This window comes from Tachypleus tridentatus, chromosome 13, assembly GCF_004210375.1.
Source record: "Tachypleus tridentatus isolate NWPU-2018 chromosome 13, ASM421037v1, whole genome shotgun sequence".
NCBI lineage: Eukaryota > Metazoa > Arthropoda > Merostomata > Xiphosura > Limulidae > Tachypleus > Tachypleus tridentatus.
The window spans coordinates 98,192,695-98,206,655 of record NC_134837.1 but is presented as its reverse complement, the minus strand read 5'-3'; the positions used below and the strand labels follow the sequence as shown (position 1 = coordinate 98,206,655).

Sequence of the window (13,961 nt, the reverse complement as noted above, 5' to 3'; positions counted from 1 at the left end):
AAAACCTCCATCAGCAGCGATGCTTTTTATCTCATTTAGTTTATTTTCAAATTAGTTGTTTTAGAACAAATTTTAAATGCTTTAACTATGTAAGTATCGAAAGTTGTAAAATTTTCTAGAAAATTTTAAGATAGATATAATTTCTAATAAACAGCTGTAGAAATACCTTCGTAATTACTTCTTTCTATAAAACACATTTAAAATGGTAAAAATTATCTTATCCAATCTGTGTGTGTTTTTGTTACAGCAAAGCTACATTAAGCTATCTGCTTAGTTGTCCAATCTCATATTTAAAGGCAATAAGCAGAAAATGGTTGACGTCACATACTTAATCTGCAAACTTTTAAAACATTTTTCTTCCAAATTACAACACCAAATCGTGTCATCCACGAACCTAACCTAAACATCAGGTTTTTAAAGTGGCATTTTCAACACTAATATATTTAAAATGATACGTATAAAGATATTATAAAACGATGAAAGAAAATAATAATAAAGACCAGCATTATGTTTATAGTATTTTTCATGAACTTCGGACAAAACAAAACACTTTGGCACACGTCGATTAAATTAATGTGGTAAATAGTTTCAATCAAAAAATATGATCTTGACTTAATCTATCCTGAAATCAGTTAATAACATCTTCCACCGAAACTCTGGTAAACAATGAGACACCAAAGGAAACCAATGATATATAAACATACCAAATTGTCAGAAAGATTAAGATGAATTACTTCAATGTTTTTCAACAACTTCATCAGAGTGTTAAATGGTATATCTGTTTTTCCTACTCAAATACAAAAATCGCCGAGAAATGTGCTGTGAAAAAATGTTTACTCCGTATACAACAGATATAAAATTATTGTTTAATTTTTAATCTGTGGTAAAACATAGAAGCAAGGTTAACGAGAATGAGAAGAAATTAAAGATTTTCTCTCATGTTCACAATGTTATACATTGATCAACGAATATGTTTAACAAAGTTATGAAATGTTATCATTTGGTGTCTTTAAAAAACAAACAAAAAAAAAAACTCTAATGGCGCAACCGTAAGCATTTGAGCTTATAACGCTCACAAAAAGCAGGTTTCGTTACTTTGGTTGACAGAGTAGAGATACCCTTTGTGTAGCTCTGGGCTCAACAACAAACAAAACAGACTTTTAAGAGAAACGCACGAACCATCATTTGGTAATTGACGAACACTAGAAATATAGATATATTTCTTTAACAGCGCTACAGACATTCTCTTATCAGCTTGTGTAATAAAAAACATATTATTTTTAAGGGCTCTCAAACTACTATTAATTTTTAATTTTCTGAATATAGATTACATCTTGACGTTAATATATAATTTGTAATTTGATCTACTGTCACATTCAGTCCTAATTACCATATTTTTATTTTAGATCAGAAACTGACAAATGAAAGTAAATGTGACACTGCTGAAAGTAAATGTAAATTAAAATATCAGCTTAATAGACATAAATGTTACCCATACAATAAAAATATGTCAACTTCTTCAGTTGTTAAATACACTGTCGAAACATAGGCCATTCGATAGATTGGAATAAAACAATTGTAAAATTAAATTAATACGCGAAGTTAATTTATTATCACAATAGCTAAATAGAAGTAAAGAATTAGCTGGTATTAATGGACAAATTTAGATATAAATATTACTTTATTATACAAAAGATATATATTCCTACTACCCCTTACAGTGTCTAATAAGTAAAACCCCTTCCTCTTGCTATGCATGTTTTGTTTCTCTTGATGGCAACTTGAATGAAGTTATTTTTTTTTGGTCGCCCTCGAAATATAGTTTTTCACGTGCATTTATAAACGTTATCTTTTATGTGTAATTAATTATCCATGTTATAATCAAGCACGATTAATGGAGAAAATGTAATGTTTTTACTCCTTATATATGTACTTGGAAATTTTTAATTTGTTGAGGTTTAACGTTTGAAATGGGAAAATAAAGTGTAATTTATAAGAAACAGAGAATTCGGCTTTCATTTTCAAGAAAAACTGTTGTTATGAATGTATTTCAGATTCATTAGTTTTAATATTGTGTATACTTAATTTAATATCTTGTACATGTATCGTGAATTTGATATATTTTTACTACATAACTTAAAATTCATAAAACTTTGAAATAAAGGAAGAAAACATTTTGCAAGGATACTATGAAGTCCTAAAGACACAGGTTTTAAGATGTGTATCGTTACGAATCACGTATATAACGTTTCAGAATTTTTTTAAAAATTCGTTAATTTATTATTATTATTCCACAAACATGATTTTTTTTTTGTTCTGAAATATGATTGTTGAGGGTTAATTGCATTTTACAACAATGTTGTCCTTGAAACTACTTGTTGGTAGTCTTCTGTCTGGTTATCATATTTGTCCTCTGTTGTTAAATATTTTATTTTAATTATTATTGTAACAAGCGGTTCTATGAAGACGACTAGGTCAATCTTAAATCACAAATCTTGATAGGGTTTCCGTAGACCTTGAAAGAACATGTTGACCTTAAAACTACCTGTTGATCGTGCTCAGTCTGGTGATTATGTTTGTGTAATAAAAAGAATAACCAGTTTCATGAAAACATTGCGTTGCATATTAGGAATACGTTATAAAAGTGTGAAATAATAGTAATATGGATCATTTCAAACTAAATAAATCTTTTTCTTTCTAGTGTACATTTAAGTTTCATCAGGTACTTTCCTTCTTCTTTGAAGCCTATGCATTTACAGTGAAAATATTTCATAGAGCAAGTGCTAAACTTTCATGTGATTATAAATTTTGCTGTAATCTGTTTTTAATAGTAAACTGATATTAGTAGTATTTAATGGTATATTTTGAGTAAATACACTGTTTGGGAAGGATACAGCAGTATAATGTTTAGTAATCAACTCTGGTGAAAGTTACATGTATATATATGTTATTAACCACTATATCTACAAGGTGACAGTAGCAATAGTTCAGTCAAAAAACACAGTTTGTGTTTTTCCTACTTTTCACCGAGAGTGTTGTATTTTTACACAAATGTTTTTTCGACAAAACGATCTGTAAAATATAGGGGAATAAGTTATAAGAAATTTTAAATCCCTGATAAATCCTATATGCTAGTCCTAGGTTATTTCGCTACTCATAACTCTTTGATAACTGCTTTAAGAAACAAATATGAGTAGCTTATTCTAAACAAAGAACCCTCAATTGCACAGCGGCATGTCTGCAGACTCACAACACTATAAACCGGGTTTCGAAGATTTTTGTGCAGCTTTGTGCTTAACTACAAACAAACAATAATTCAACAAAGAATGTCCGCTGGTGAGACTGCGGTAAGCATATGGAATAACAACAGTAAGATCCGGAGTTATATTTCCCAAGGTGGACACAGAACATAGTCCAAAGCGGCTTTACTTTAAAATAAACGAACAAACAATCAAAGAAAGCTTTGCTACGTAACACATTTTGCATTTATTAAACACCGATTATTTTCAGTTAAAAATGGAGAATTCATTGTATTTGTCGCTGGCAAATATACTTGTTGAGAGTTAATTAGTGACGTAATCATGCAACTTACTTCCACCCAACAGGACATCACAAGCAGATGTCATGTGACTTTAGCGCTTGCATTAGGTCTGTGCTATACTAATATCATAGACGTCGCATAATTGCTAAAAAAATTAAGGCTTAGCTCTGTTAAACTGTGATTCTAAGACAATTTAATTTAATGAAACATAGGTTCAACATGCAAATGTTCTGAAAGCTGTCTCACTTGTTGAAAACTATTCAATATGTGAAGTTCTCTTTCAATTTATGAAGCTTCTTGCTACCAGACGGCCCAGAATAGCCGGGTGGTTAAGGCACTCGACTCGTAATCTGAGGGTCGAGGGTTTGAATCCCAGTCACACCAAACATGTTCGCCCTTTCAGTCGTGGGGGCGTTATAATGTGACGGTCAATCCCACTATTCGTTGGTAAAAGAATTGGCGGTGAGTGGTGATGACTAGCTGCCTTTCTTGTAGTCCTACACTGCTGAATCAGAGACGTCCAGCACAGATAGTCCTCGTGCAGCTTTGCGCGAAATTCAAAACAAACAAACAAACAAACTGCTGGCAGGCACATAGAGAAGAGGAGATTTCACACCTTCCTTAAAGAAAACACTGCAGAATTTTAAAGTCCGCTTCAACGTTTTCCTGTGTAGGATATTCCGCTGAAAAAACTTATAACGTTATGGAATGGTGTACAAGTTATTCAGCACGTGTAACAATATTTTCTTCAAATAATGCACATTTTTCTGCGTCTTTGCTCAAACTAATTAGTACCTTGTTGAATTTCATTTTAGTCTATCTGGCCGATATTTTTTCATTTTTTTTTTCTTTTTCCTCCTTGATGATTTAATAATTTCATGCGCTTCTGAATAAAAATAAACATTGAAATAGATTCTGTTTCCATAATTCGTTAATTTCCTGTTTCTGAATTTCTTAACATTATTATTATTTCACAAACATGAATTTTTGTTCTTAAATGCGAATATTAAGGGTTAATCGCATTTTACGACAACGTTGTCCTTGAAAATACTTGTTTGTTGTTTTTTGTCTGGTGACTATATTTATGCTTTTCTGTTCAATATTTTAATTACTATTGCATTAATTGCTTATTTGAAGGACGACGAGACCAATAGTACAACATAAATCTTGATAAACATATTGTAGACCATCCAAGATCCTGTCTAAATGAATCAAAGCACTAATGAACTTCATTGGGAACTTGAAAATGAATGCAACCTCGTAGGATTGCTGTTATCAGAGATTCTCAGGCCGTCTTTTTTTAGTAAGATAACCAAATATTTGAAAATGTGACTGAAAGCATTTGAATGTTTTGTTTGAGAATCTTTTCTACTTTAAATTGTTTTTCTTCATTTAGTAAACCGTAACAGGAAAATATATTTCTGAGTGAAAATTTCCCTTCATTAATCAAATCTTTCAGTTTATAGATGAGAACTTTACCCTGGGTTGACGTTTTGAAATTTGCTGTTATTGAAAACGTTCTGGTGGGCAACGTTTATTCACTATCCTTGGAAATAATGAGGCTCCCTTCTTTGAAATGTTGGGTCATTCAGTTCATTTTTTTACATACATCTATAAATCCTACTATGCGAATATCTCTTCTTGGAGAGTGGTGTGACGTATTCTTCCAGTCATGAGTTTATTCTGGTGCCTTTATATTGTCGAATGGTCAGAAATTTATCATAAACACGTCGTTAGTGGCGCCACGATTCAAACGTGCAGCAATTGTGAACTTTATTTGCATACGCAAAGCGCTATTATAAAGTACGATTAAACAACACTGGAGTAGGAATAATATGAAACGTAATATTTTTATAGTAATAATTACTCTTTTCTGATAATATTTGGTCTTAATCACGTAGGTACAGCATTAGTGAACCACTCCGCAACCTATATAAAACGCTATCCCAGTTCTTTTCGAAACAAGAAAAAATATCAGATCTCATCTGAAAACACACAAACCTTTATATATATAATGAAAAAAATATTTTCTGTCATACTGTGGAAATTCTGAGAATTCTAAAACGTATTCAAAGATAAAACTTTAGTGAGATATCTGATTCATTATATAAAAAAGATATATTTGTACTTATTGTATCTAGAATTTGGTGTAAAGTCTTGAAGTTCTATTGTATGTATTTGTATACATACATAGACAACAAATGACAGCCTTGAAATAATCTTCAAACACTATTTTTGTATACTGGAAACTAAGGATTATTCTAATTATTCTTTCTATAGAAACAACTTTGCACATTCTTGCGTCTCATAGTTGTTCGTTCAATATCTCATAAAAGAAAGTTCCAGTGCGATAATGCTGTTTTATTACCTTCCGTTGTTTAGAAGCACTCGAGTGATGCACCAGTATATTCCTATGGCTACATGAGAATAATGTAAATAAACATTGTGAAGTGTCAAAAGAACAAGAACGTTCGATATTAATATTATTGTATTGTATTTACTACTATATATTCGGTGAAAAAAATTGATTAAACATTTAATTTCACCCACAGTGTCAGTTAAAACTGTACACCTTTTTTCAATCCATAATATATTTCGCTTAATATAACGTACGTAATAATTTACAGATACTTGGCTAAACTAGGCTTAAATCTCTTTTTAATGGAGTCTACATCTATTAAATTAATAGGAAGCTTTTGTTTGAGCACTAATACACATAACTTTAAAAACTGTCGGAATAGCAAAGTTTAGTAGCTTAAGTACATATCGCTTATTCTGAAACGTTGAAAATATATGAAACATTTATAGAAACATAATACTGAGGGTTAATTGCATTTCATAAGAAAGAGTTACAGGTTCAGTGATACTCTTAGTGTAATAGATAAAAATTTGCCCTATAGTCTGGAGACGCAAGTATTATTGTAACATGCTTCTGCGAAGGAAGGCGGCGACCGACAGTCTTAAATAACACATCCTTACATATTTTTATGCAGACCATAGGCAGTTAAGACTAATAGGTAACATTGTGAGATTTGACAAGTATATTATGATCGCGAAGCGAATAACGTTGTTCATCTTTCTGATGAAAACAATCATTTATGTTGAGATTAGGCTTGACACTTTTGAATATTTGTCGTGTTAAGTATATTGAGCACGAAAAGATGTGGCTAGATATCTTTTGTGTCAGAGAGTTCTCCATCACAGCTATAGTCTTCTTTTTACAGATTAGGTGATTTCTCTTTATTGGTTTGGATAATGGTTTCAGATCCACTAACTTTCTTAAGTGAGTCCTGTGCGAGGTTTTTGCTTCCTGAAGGCCAAGGAAACTTTCTTCCTTGAAATACTATCTACTTTAACTCTACATAGTTTTAACAACCTTTTTGTTTATAACATATATTTCTCAAGACTTACTTTTGTTCATCCGTGATAGAATTACACTTTCGAACGACTGAAAATTCGTCATGTTTCAATCATGCATGTACTAAACATATCGCCTGAGTCGCATTGGCTTGCATCTGTGGTAACGAGCCACACAGCGTATATAATTCGTTCTCATAAAAACGATAACTATTGTATGTTCACATAAAGTATTATTTTTTATTTCTTTTCCAGTTTTGGGAAGACTATAAATTGCAGTGGGATCCGAGGGAGTATGGTGGTGTGGATATGCTACACGTGCCTTCTGATCACATCTGGAGGCCAGATATTGTTCTGTATAATAAGTGAGTGAACCATTTTCTAAGCACTTCCATTTTTCCTCTTCTCGCTGTACTGATATGTCTAAATGAGTCTGTTTTCTTTCTGAAACAATTATAAATCAAAATATAAAAACAAAACAATAATCTATCTATTTTTATAAATAAAAGTTATTTGTTAAATTTAAATGGTCAATCAAATTATAGATAAAAATTGTTAAACTTTATAATAGCTTATCGCATTATTCATTTTTTCATCAAGTCAGTGCATATCGTACAACTAAACTTCTATACCACACGCTGAATGACATGATAATATTAAGTTTTTGTCTTGAATATTAAAATTAAAGTTGTTTGGCATTTGACAAGAAAAACAACTTCTCTGCTAAAACAACCATTCAATTCAAAATTAAAACTTTTAAATATAGAGTAACTTATTGTTGAACAAGTCGTGATTTTTATTTAGCAAATCATACCAGGATGGCTGTGTTTATTATATCAGTATATTCGAACAATTTTTTTGTTTTGTCATAACTTAATATAAGAGTTTGCTTTGTTACTCTCTAAGACATTTAGTTGACCAAACGGGGACTAATTTTGTCTGAGGTTAACAAGTTTGTTTGTTTTTCATTTCAGAACATCTTTATGTTACCAGAGAATTATATTTAACTATTAAAAATGCTCTTGTGTAACTAAAATAGTTTGTAAAGGAATAATTGTTGTGGGAGAAATTGTTGTATTTTGTAGAAAGATGCTGACTAAACAGGAAGTTTTCTTTTGTCATTCTTCTCTAGTGCCGATGGTAACTTTGAAGTTACACTAACAACTAAGGCAATGGTGAACTACCAAGGCTTCATTGAATGGAAACCTCCAGCTATCTACAGAAGTTCTTGCATTATTGATGTCGAATATTTTCCTTTCGACGAACAGACATGTGTGATGAAATTTGGCTCCTGGACCTACGATGGATTTAAGGTAAACTGGTGGACAAAGTCAAAAATATATATTACTACAATAGACATCATTATTTAATAACTTTGTTCAGTTGCAACTGTGAATGAAATATTAAAAGTGTTATTTTTGATTAAGCTAATCGCATTGTATGCGCTCATGTTAAAAGTCTCGTGAATTATTGAATTATCAAAACACGAGACTGCTTAGTCTTCACAATGAGGAAACAAAGGCTCCTATTGGTTGAGCTAATGTTCTGTATATACAGAGAACGGCTACTTTAATAAATTATTAATGATTGCTGCAGTTACTACATTTAATGCTTATAAAAGGAAAACACGTTTCGTGGGCTTGTTTGATTGATAAAATCTCATCCAGCAAAGATTTGAAAGTTGTACTTAGAGCTTCAATATTTAGCCATGCTGTTTTATTTTTGCAACAGTTCAAATATACCATAGAGAACATAAGTCTCAGTAATATGGCCTAGGTTCACACTGTGTTAGAGCGAAATACAGAATAATGAAGTTTAATTACAGTGAGTAGAATGATGGCCACAGTCAGGTTGTCGTATTTTTGTTATAATTTACTCTTTGCTTTTGATATAGCGCAAAAGAAAATTTATCACTTGTGCCTTTATAGAAACAACTAGAAAGCTTCTTTTATCTATAAATTTATATTGTGATAATAAAAAGAGTAAATATAATGAGATATTTAAAGAAGTAAATAATTTTATTTGAAATCAACTTCAGACTTTCACTACAGTACAAATTGCAACGTTAAACATTCCTTATGTGATGCCATTTTAATATATACTGACTGAGAGACGACACACTACCGTATTGTGGTGCGAGTGGTTCAAACATATTTAGCCATAACACGTATTTTAATGTGAATACGAAAGGACTCTGTTAACTATTCCAAAAACACTTTATTTTAATTCTTCTAACGCTTAATAACATTCACTACGTAAGCATTAACTAATTATACTGATGTTATAATCATATAGAACCAGAAAGCAGAACACTAAATGGAAATAGAAAACACATTAGGATCTAGCAACAAACTTTGTACCATGTATAAATAACGATTAAATTATAGGTAATTTACGCAGTTGAAAATTCTGGGATTTTTTTTCCTATGTTTTGTACAATATGTAAAACTTTGAGACAGTTGTAAAAGCAATTATAAGTAACACATTTCCCAATTCTGGGAAATTATGGCGAATGAAAGAAAGAAGTTTTCAAATTCAATGTAAAGTTGCTTTTATTATGAAAGTGTTATTTGGTTAAAGAAATCCTTGAATTAAAAAACGATGTTGTTATTGTTTGTAATGCAAAATGTTTTACCAAAAATCGTTTAGTCACATTTTTTTTAAACGTAACCACAAGTATGCATTGTTCAACTAGAAAATTAGTCGTTAAATCTTACGATTATCCAATTATTTATTTTTGATTTGACTTGTCAGGTCGACCTTCGACACCACGGTGAGGTATCAGGGACAAATCTCGTGGAGATTGGTATTGACTTGAGTGATTTTTACCTGAGTGTCGAGTGGGATGTACTGGAAGTGCCCGCTGTACGGAACGAGAAGTACTACACGTGCTGCGACGAGCCCTACATTGACATTACTTTCAACATAAGCATGCGACGCAAAACGTTATTTTACACTGTCAATCTTATTATTCCTTGCATGGGTATATCTTTTCTCACGGTGCTTGTGTTCTATCTTCCTTCAGACAGTGGTCAGAAAGTAACACTGAGTATTTCCATTCTGTTGGCTCTAACAGTGTTCTTTCTACTGTTGGCGGAAATAATTCCTCCAACCTCACTGACGGTGCCTTTGTTAGGCAAGTATTTATTATTTACCATGATTCTAGTGACGCTTTCCATATGCGTGACTGTAGTGGTGCTGAACGTACATTTTCGCACAAGTTCGACACATCATATGAGCCCCTGGGTGAAGCGTGTTTTCATGCAGATGTTACCTCGTCTTCTACTTATGCGCAGGCCATCAGATTCAGTATCTGAATCCCGTAAAGTAATGGTTCGAACCTGTAATGGAACAGAACTCAGAGAATACAACTCACAAAGCGATCCTTATGGTACAAGACAAAATTGTGACGCGGAATATGGATCTCAGATTAATTATCCAGGATGTAGAGTCCACGGGAACGGCGGACATGTGCACACATCAATGTCTAGTCCAATGACTTCGGATCAAGCTGTAACACAGGAACATGAGAGATGTTCAGGGATTAGAAGGTTACATTTCTGTCCGGAATTTGAGAGAGCAATGGAGTCTGTGCACTACATAGCCGATCATACGAGAAGATATGAAGAACATATAAACGTAAGTTCAAAAGATATTTCACTTTTGTACCAGTAATTAGCCTTTAGGAAATCCCGGATCACGATTTCACCTATTTATCTAGCTGTCTGCATGACTGCCTATCTGTCTTTCTGTCTATTTACATGTATGCCTATAGATATACAAAAATAATTAATGCTGGCGCTGTCAAAGCACACTACAACAAACAACTTCATTCCAAAAGTCATAACACCTGAGCTTCCGTGACTATTTCTCTTGCTTCACTAGGCAGGAGTTTAGTTTGTTTGTTTTTGAATTTCGCGCAAAACTAGAGGAAAGATAGCTAGTCATCACCACCCACCGAAACTCTTGGGATACTCTTTTACCAGCGAATAATGGAATTGACCATCACATTATAACTCTCCCATTACTAAAAGGATGAGCATGTTTGGTGTGACGGAAATTCGAACCAGCGACCCTCAGATTACAAGTCGAACGTCTTAACGTCTGATGGATCTTCATCAGACGTGGCATATAGGTTTGTCGGGTCTATGCGGAGATACATTCAAGTTTCCAATTTCATATACTCTGTTTTGCAGTTTTTATGGAATTTTTGCCGTTTTTACAATTACACATAAGGGAATCATCTTTTCGTGTTCTAAGATAACATTTTAAGTCATGAATTTATATAACTTTCATCCAGGACAGGAACTCCAGCTGTCGTTTTTTTTAGGTTAAGCGGAAAGCTACACAATGGTCTATCTTTGATCTTCCATTCTCGGGTATTGAAACCCGTTTCTAGTGTTGTAAGTCCGTAGACATGCCGCTGTGCCACTGGGGGTGGTACTCCAGCTATTTTACATATATAACCAATAAATGTACTGTATTTAGTTTAATTATATATATATAAAGGATCCACACTTTTCAAGAACATTTAAATTGTTAGTTTAAGAATGCAAACAACCATCTTTAGTATGTCAGCTCCTCTAAAGTGAACATTTTTGTGTATATTTACATCCCATTAAACTTAAAAGTGTTTTAAATTTGGCTTAAGCTCACCTTCTCTGTATGATCTTGATTAAATTAACAGAGTAAAACAGTAGATATTACTTTAATGTAAAAAATGTAAATTTTATTAATAAGAAAATTCACAATACTTTCAAATGAAGATCTTCGTAGTATTAAAAACTCTTGCTTATTGCAACATTTTAATTTAGTTATCAAGCTATGTCTTACATTTTAATTATTTTTGTTAGACATTAATATTAGCATAATATTTCTTAATAATTTCATGAGTCTGAGGAATGTATATCAGTTATCATTTAAGTATCTCACATTTTAATAATATACATTGTATTCTCTAGAATCGCATTGTTTAATATTGCCATAAGTTGCCATCTATGAAGTATATAAGAAGCACTCAAGCTGGTTCCGTCTATCTATGTTCTTGAGTGTGTTGTATTAAAACAATTTTAGAGCCATATGACATCGTCACGATGGTCATGCTCAATCTAACAACAGCACATCTCTACAATAGCCCTACATTGTAGTTTCTATTGGAAAAGGCTCCGTCGTAAGATTATCATCTCCAAAGTACTCATTCCATCCTTTTAGTCTTTCTGTAATCCATCTACGTTACGGGAACGACGGTGTCCCAGCGCTAGCTTCAACAGTCCGATCTCACAGATATCCATAGGTAGTGTGTGTGGAAACACTTGACCAGTATGTATTCGTACAGAATAGCATGAACATCTATTTCATTCTCCAGCAGCTTGAGGTATGCTATAGTTGAATGAATATGTTGTGGAAACAACTTCTGTACATGTGACGTGTGGAGCTTTTCCTAACAAAGATAATTTCTATTATGTTGCTTACATTTGCCTAAGATATGTGGGCGGCTCTTGCCATAGACCTATGAGCTGTTGGATTTTCAAGTGCTATAAAATACTGCAGTTTTTTTATAACAGCTAAAGTACAACTTGTTCCAAGTCTCTTTTTAGATAATCGTGGTGCCAAAAGTTGATCAACATTCCTCGATTATTCCAATTTCATTAATTATAAACAATATTATCTTCTTGAAAATTCTGAATACCGATCTGGACATATCTCTCTAATCCGAATGTACAAATATTTTACACCAAATAGGGCTATTACATGCTCTTCTTAAAATGCTTAAGTTTTTAGTAGCATCATACCACTCACGTAATGTTAAACAATGCCAAAATATAGTTTTGGTGTATTCCTTTCCAAGAATTCGCTGATTTATGAATTCAAAATCATTTTGATACAATTTACTCAACCCTGCGTGTCCGACAATTGTACACAGGTGACAAATGCTTCTGATCCTACTTGCTCACAGATGTGTGTTTTTACCAACTGAATTAATTGTTAGGTATCACAACCTGTGCAAGATAATTTAGTTATTGTCGAAAAGTTTTATATTTCCACATAACAGAAAAACAAATACAAGTAACTTAAGAAAGAGATGACAATAAATATCTAATAACAAATACAATCATGACTGTAGAGTGAAAGTATTATAAGTCACATTGTAGGTATAGAGAACGAGATAGCCTAATCTGCTTGTTATTTAATGTTTTAGCAATTCCGGGTTTCACATATCTTTAGGCTATCAGATTGTTAATTAAAAACAGGTGGAATAGATACTAAGAAACATTATGTACAAATTAAGGGAAAAGTGCTACCTTACTAGCAACTATAAGCTGTAAAATAGTGTCATTTTACTTGCCTATTGCACCATCGTATATGTTTCATTATGGAAGTTTCGTGTAATTTAATTTATACTTTCTACTCAGTTTTGATGTAAATCTATAACTTAGTTCATCTTGAACCTACCTCAATATTTGCACACTACAGCCTTGTCTTTATATATATACATATAGTTTCTTCTTCTGAAAATTGATTCGTATATTTAATCAGTTTTTAACGGAATATATGTTTATTTAGCCACATATTCATTATTTATCATTTCACAATTCATCAGTCTTGTCAGATATTTTACTACATTTCTTAATACTTCTTGAAAATAATGATTGTGTGGTTTTGTTTTTACGAGGTATACTTGCTATTCGTTTCTGACGCTAACACTTTGTTATAAACTCTTTCTGCAATGGTTAATTTTCCTGTGTATACTTTCCAGTATAGTTCTTTACCACAAACTATTTTATAATACTACAATAAAATAACTTGTATTTATATTGTTTATAATCCTTAGATATAAGTAACATCCTTGTAAACATTCTAAGCTCAGATATTTACAAAGAAGTTCAATTGAAAACCGTTTTAAAAATCTTACTCGTAAACACATCTTAACTTTCATATCTTTGGTGAGGGTTTTAGAAGAACACTTATGCACTGATCTGCTTTCGTAAGACTTGGTGTTAAAATTAGGCATACTACTGTTAACATGTTATAAACATGCCTACAAAGTAAGAGTTTTTATTTT

At 32.2% G+C, this 13,961-nt stretch overlaps 1 protein-coding gene across 1 annotated transcript in view; it reads left to right on the top strand.

The window, feature by feature from the left end:
- The window catches only part of LOC143238555 (acetylcholine receptor subunit alpha-like), a 109,023-nt gene that overhangs the window by 87,839 nt on the left and 7,223 nt on the right, over positions 1 to 13,961 (top strand). Inside the window, exons 4-6 of the mRNA XM_076478900.1 lie at positions 7,154 to 7,263; positions 8,031 to 8,211; positions 9,653 to 10,537. Of these exons, the coding sequence (XP_076335015.1) occupies positions 7,154 to 7,263; positions 8,031 to 8,211; positions 9,653 to 10,537 (1,176 nt within the window). The remainder of the gene's footprint in view (positions 1 to 7,153; positions 7,264 to 8,030; positions 8,212 to 9,652; positions 10,538 to 13,961) is intronic.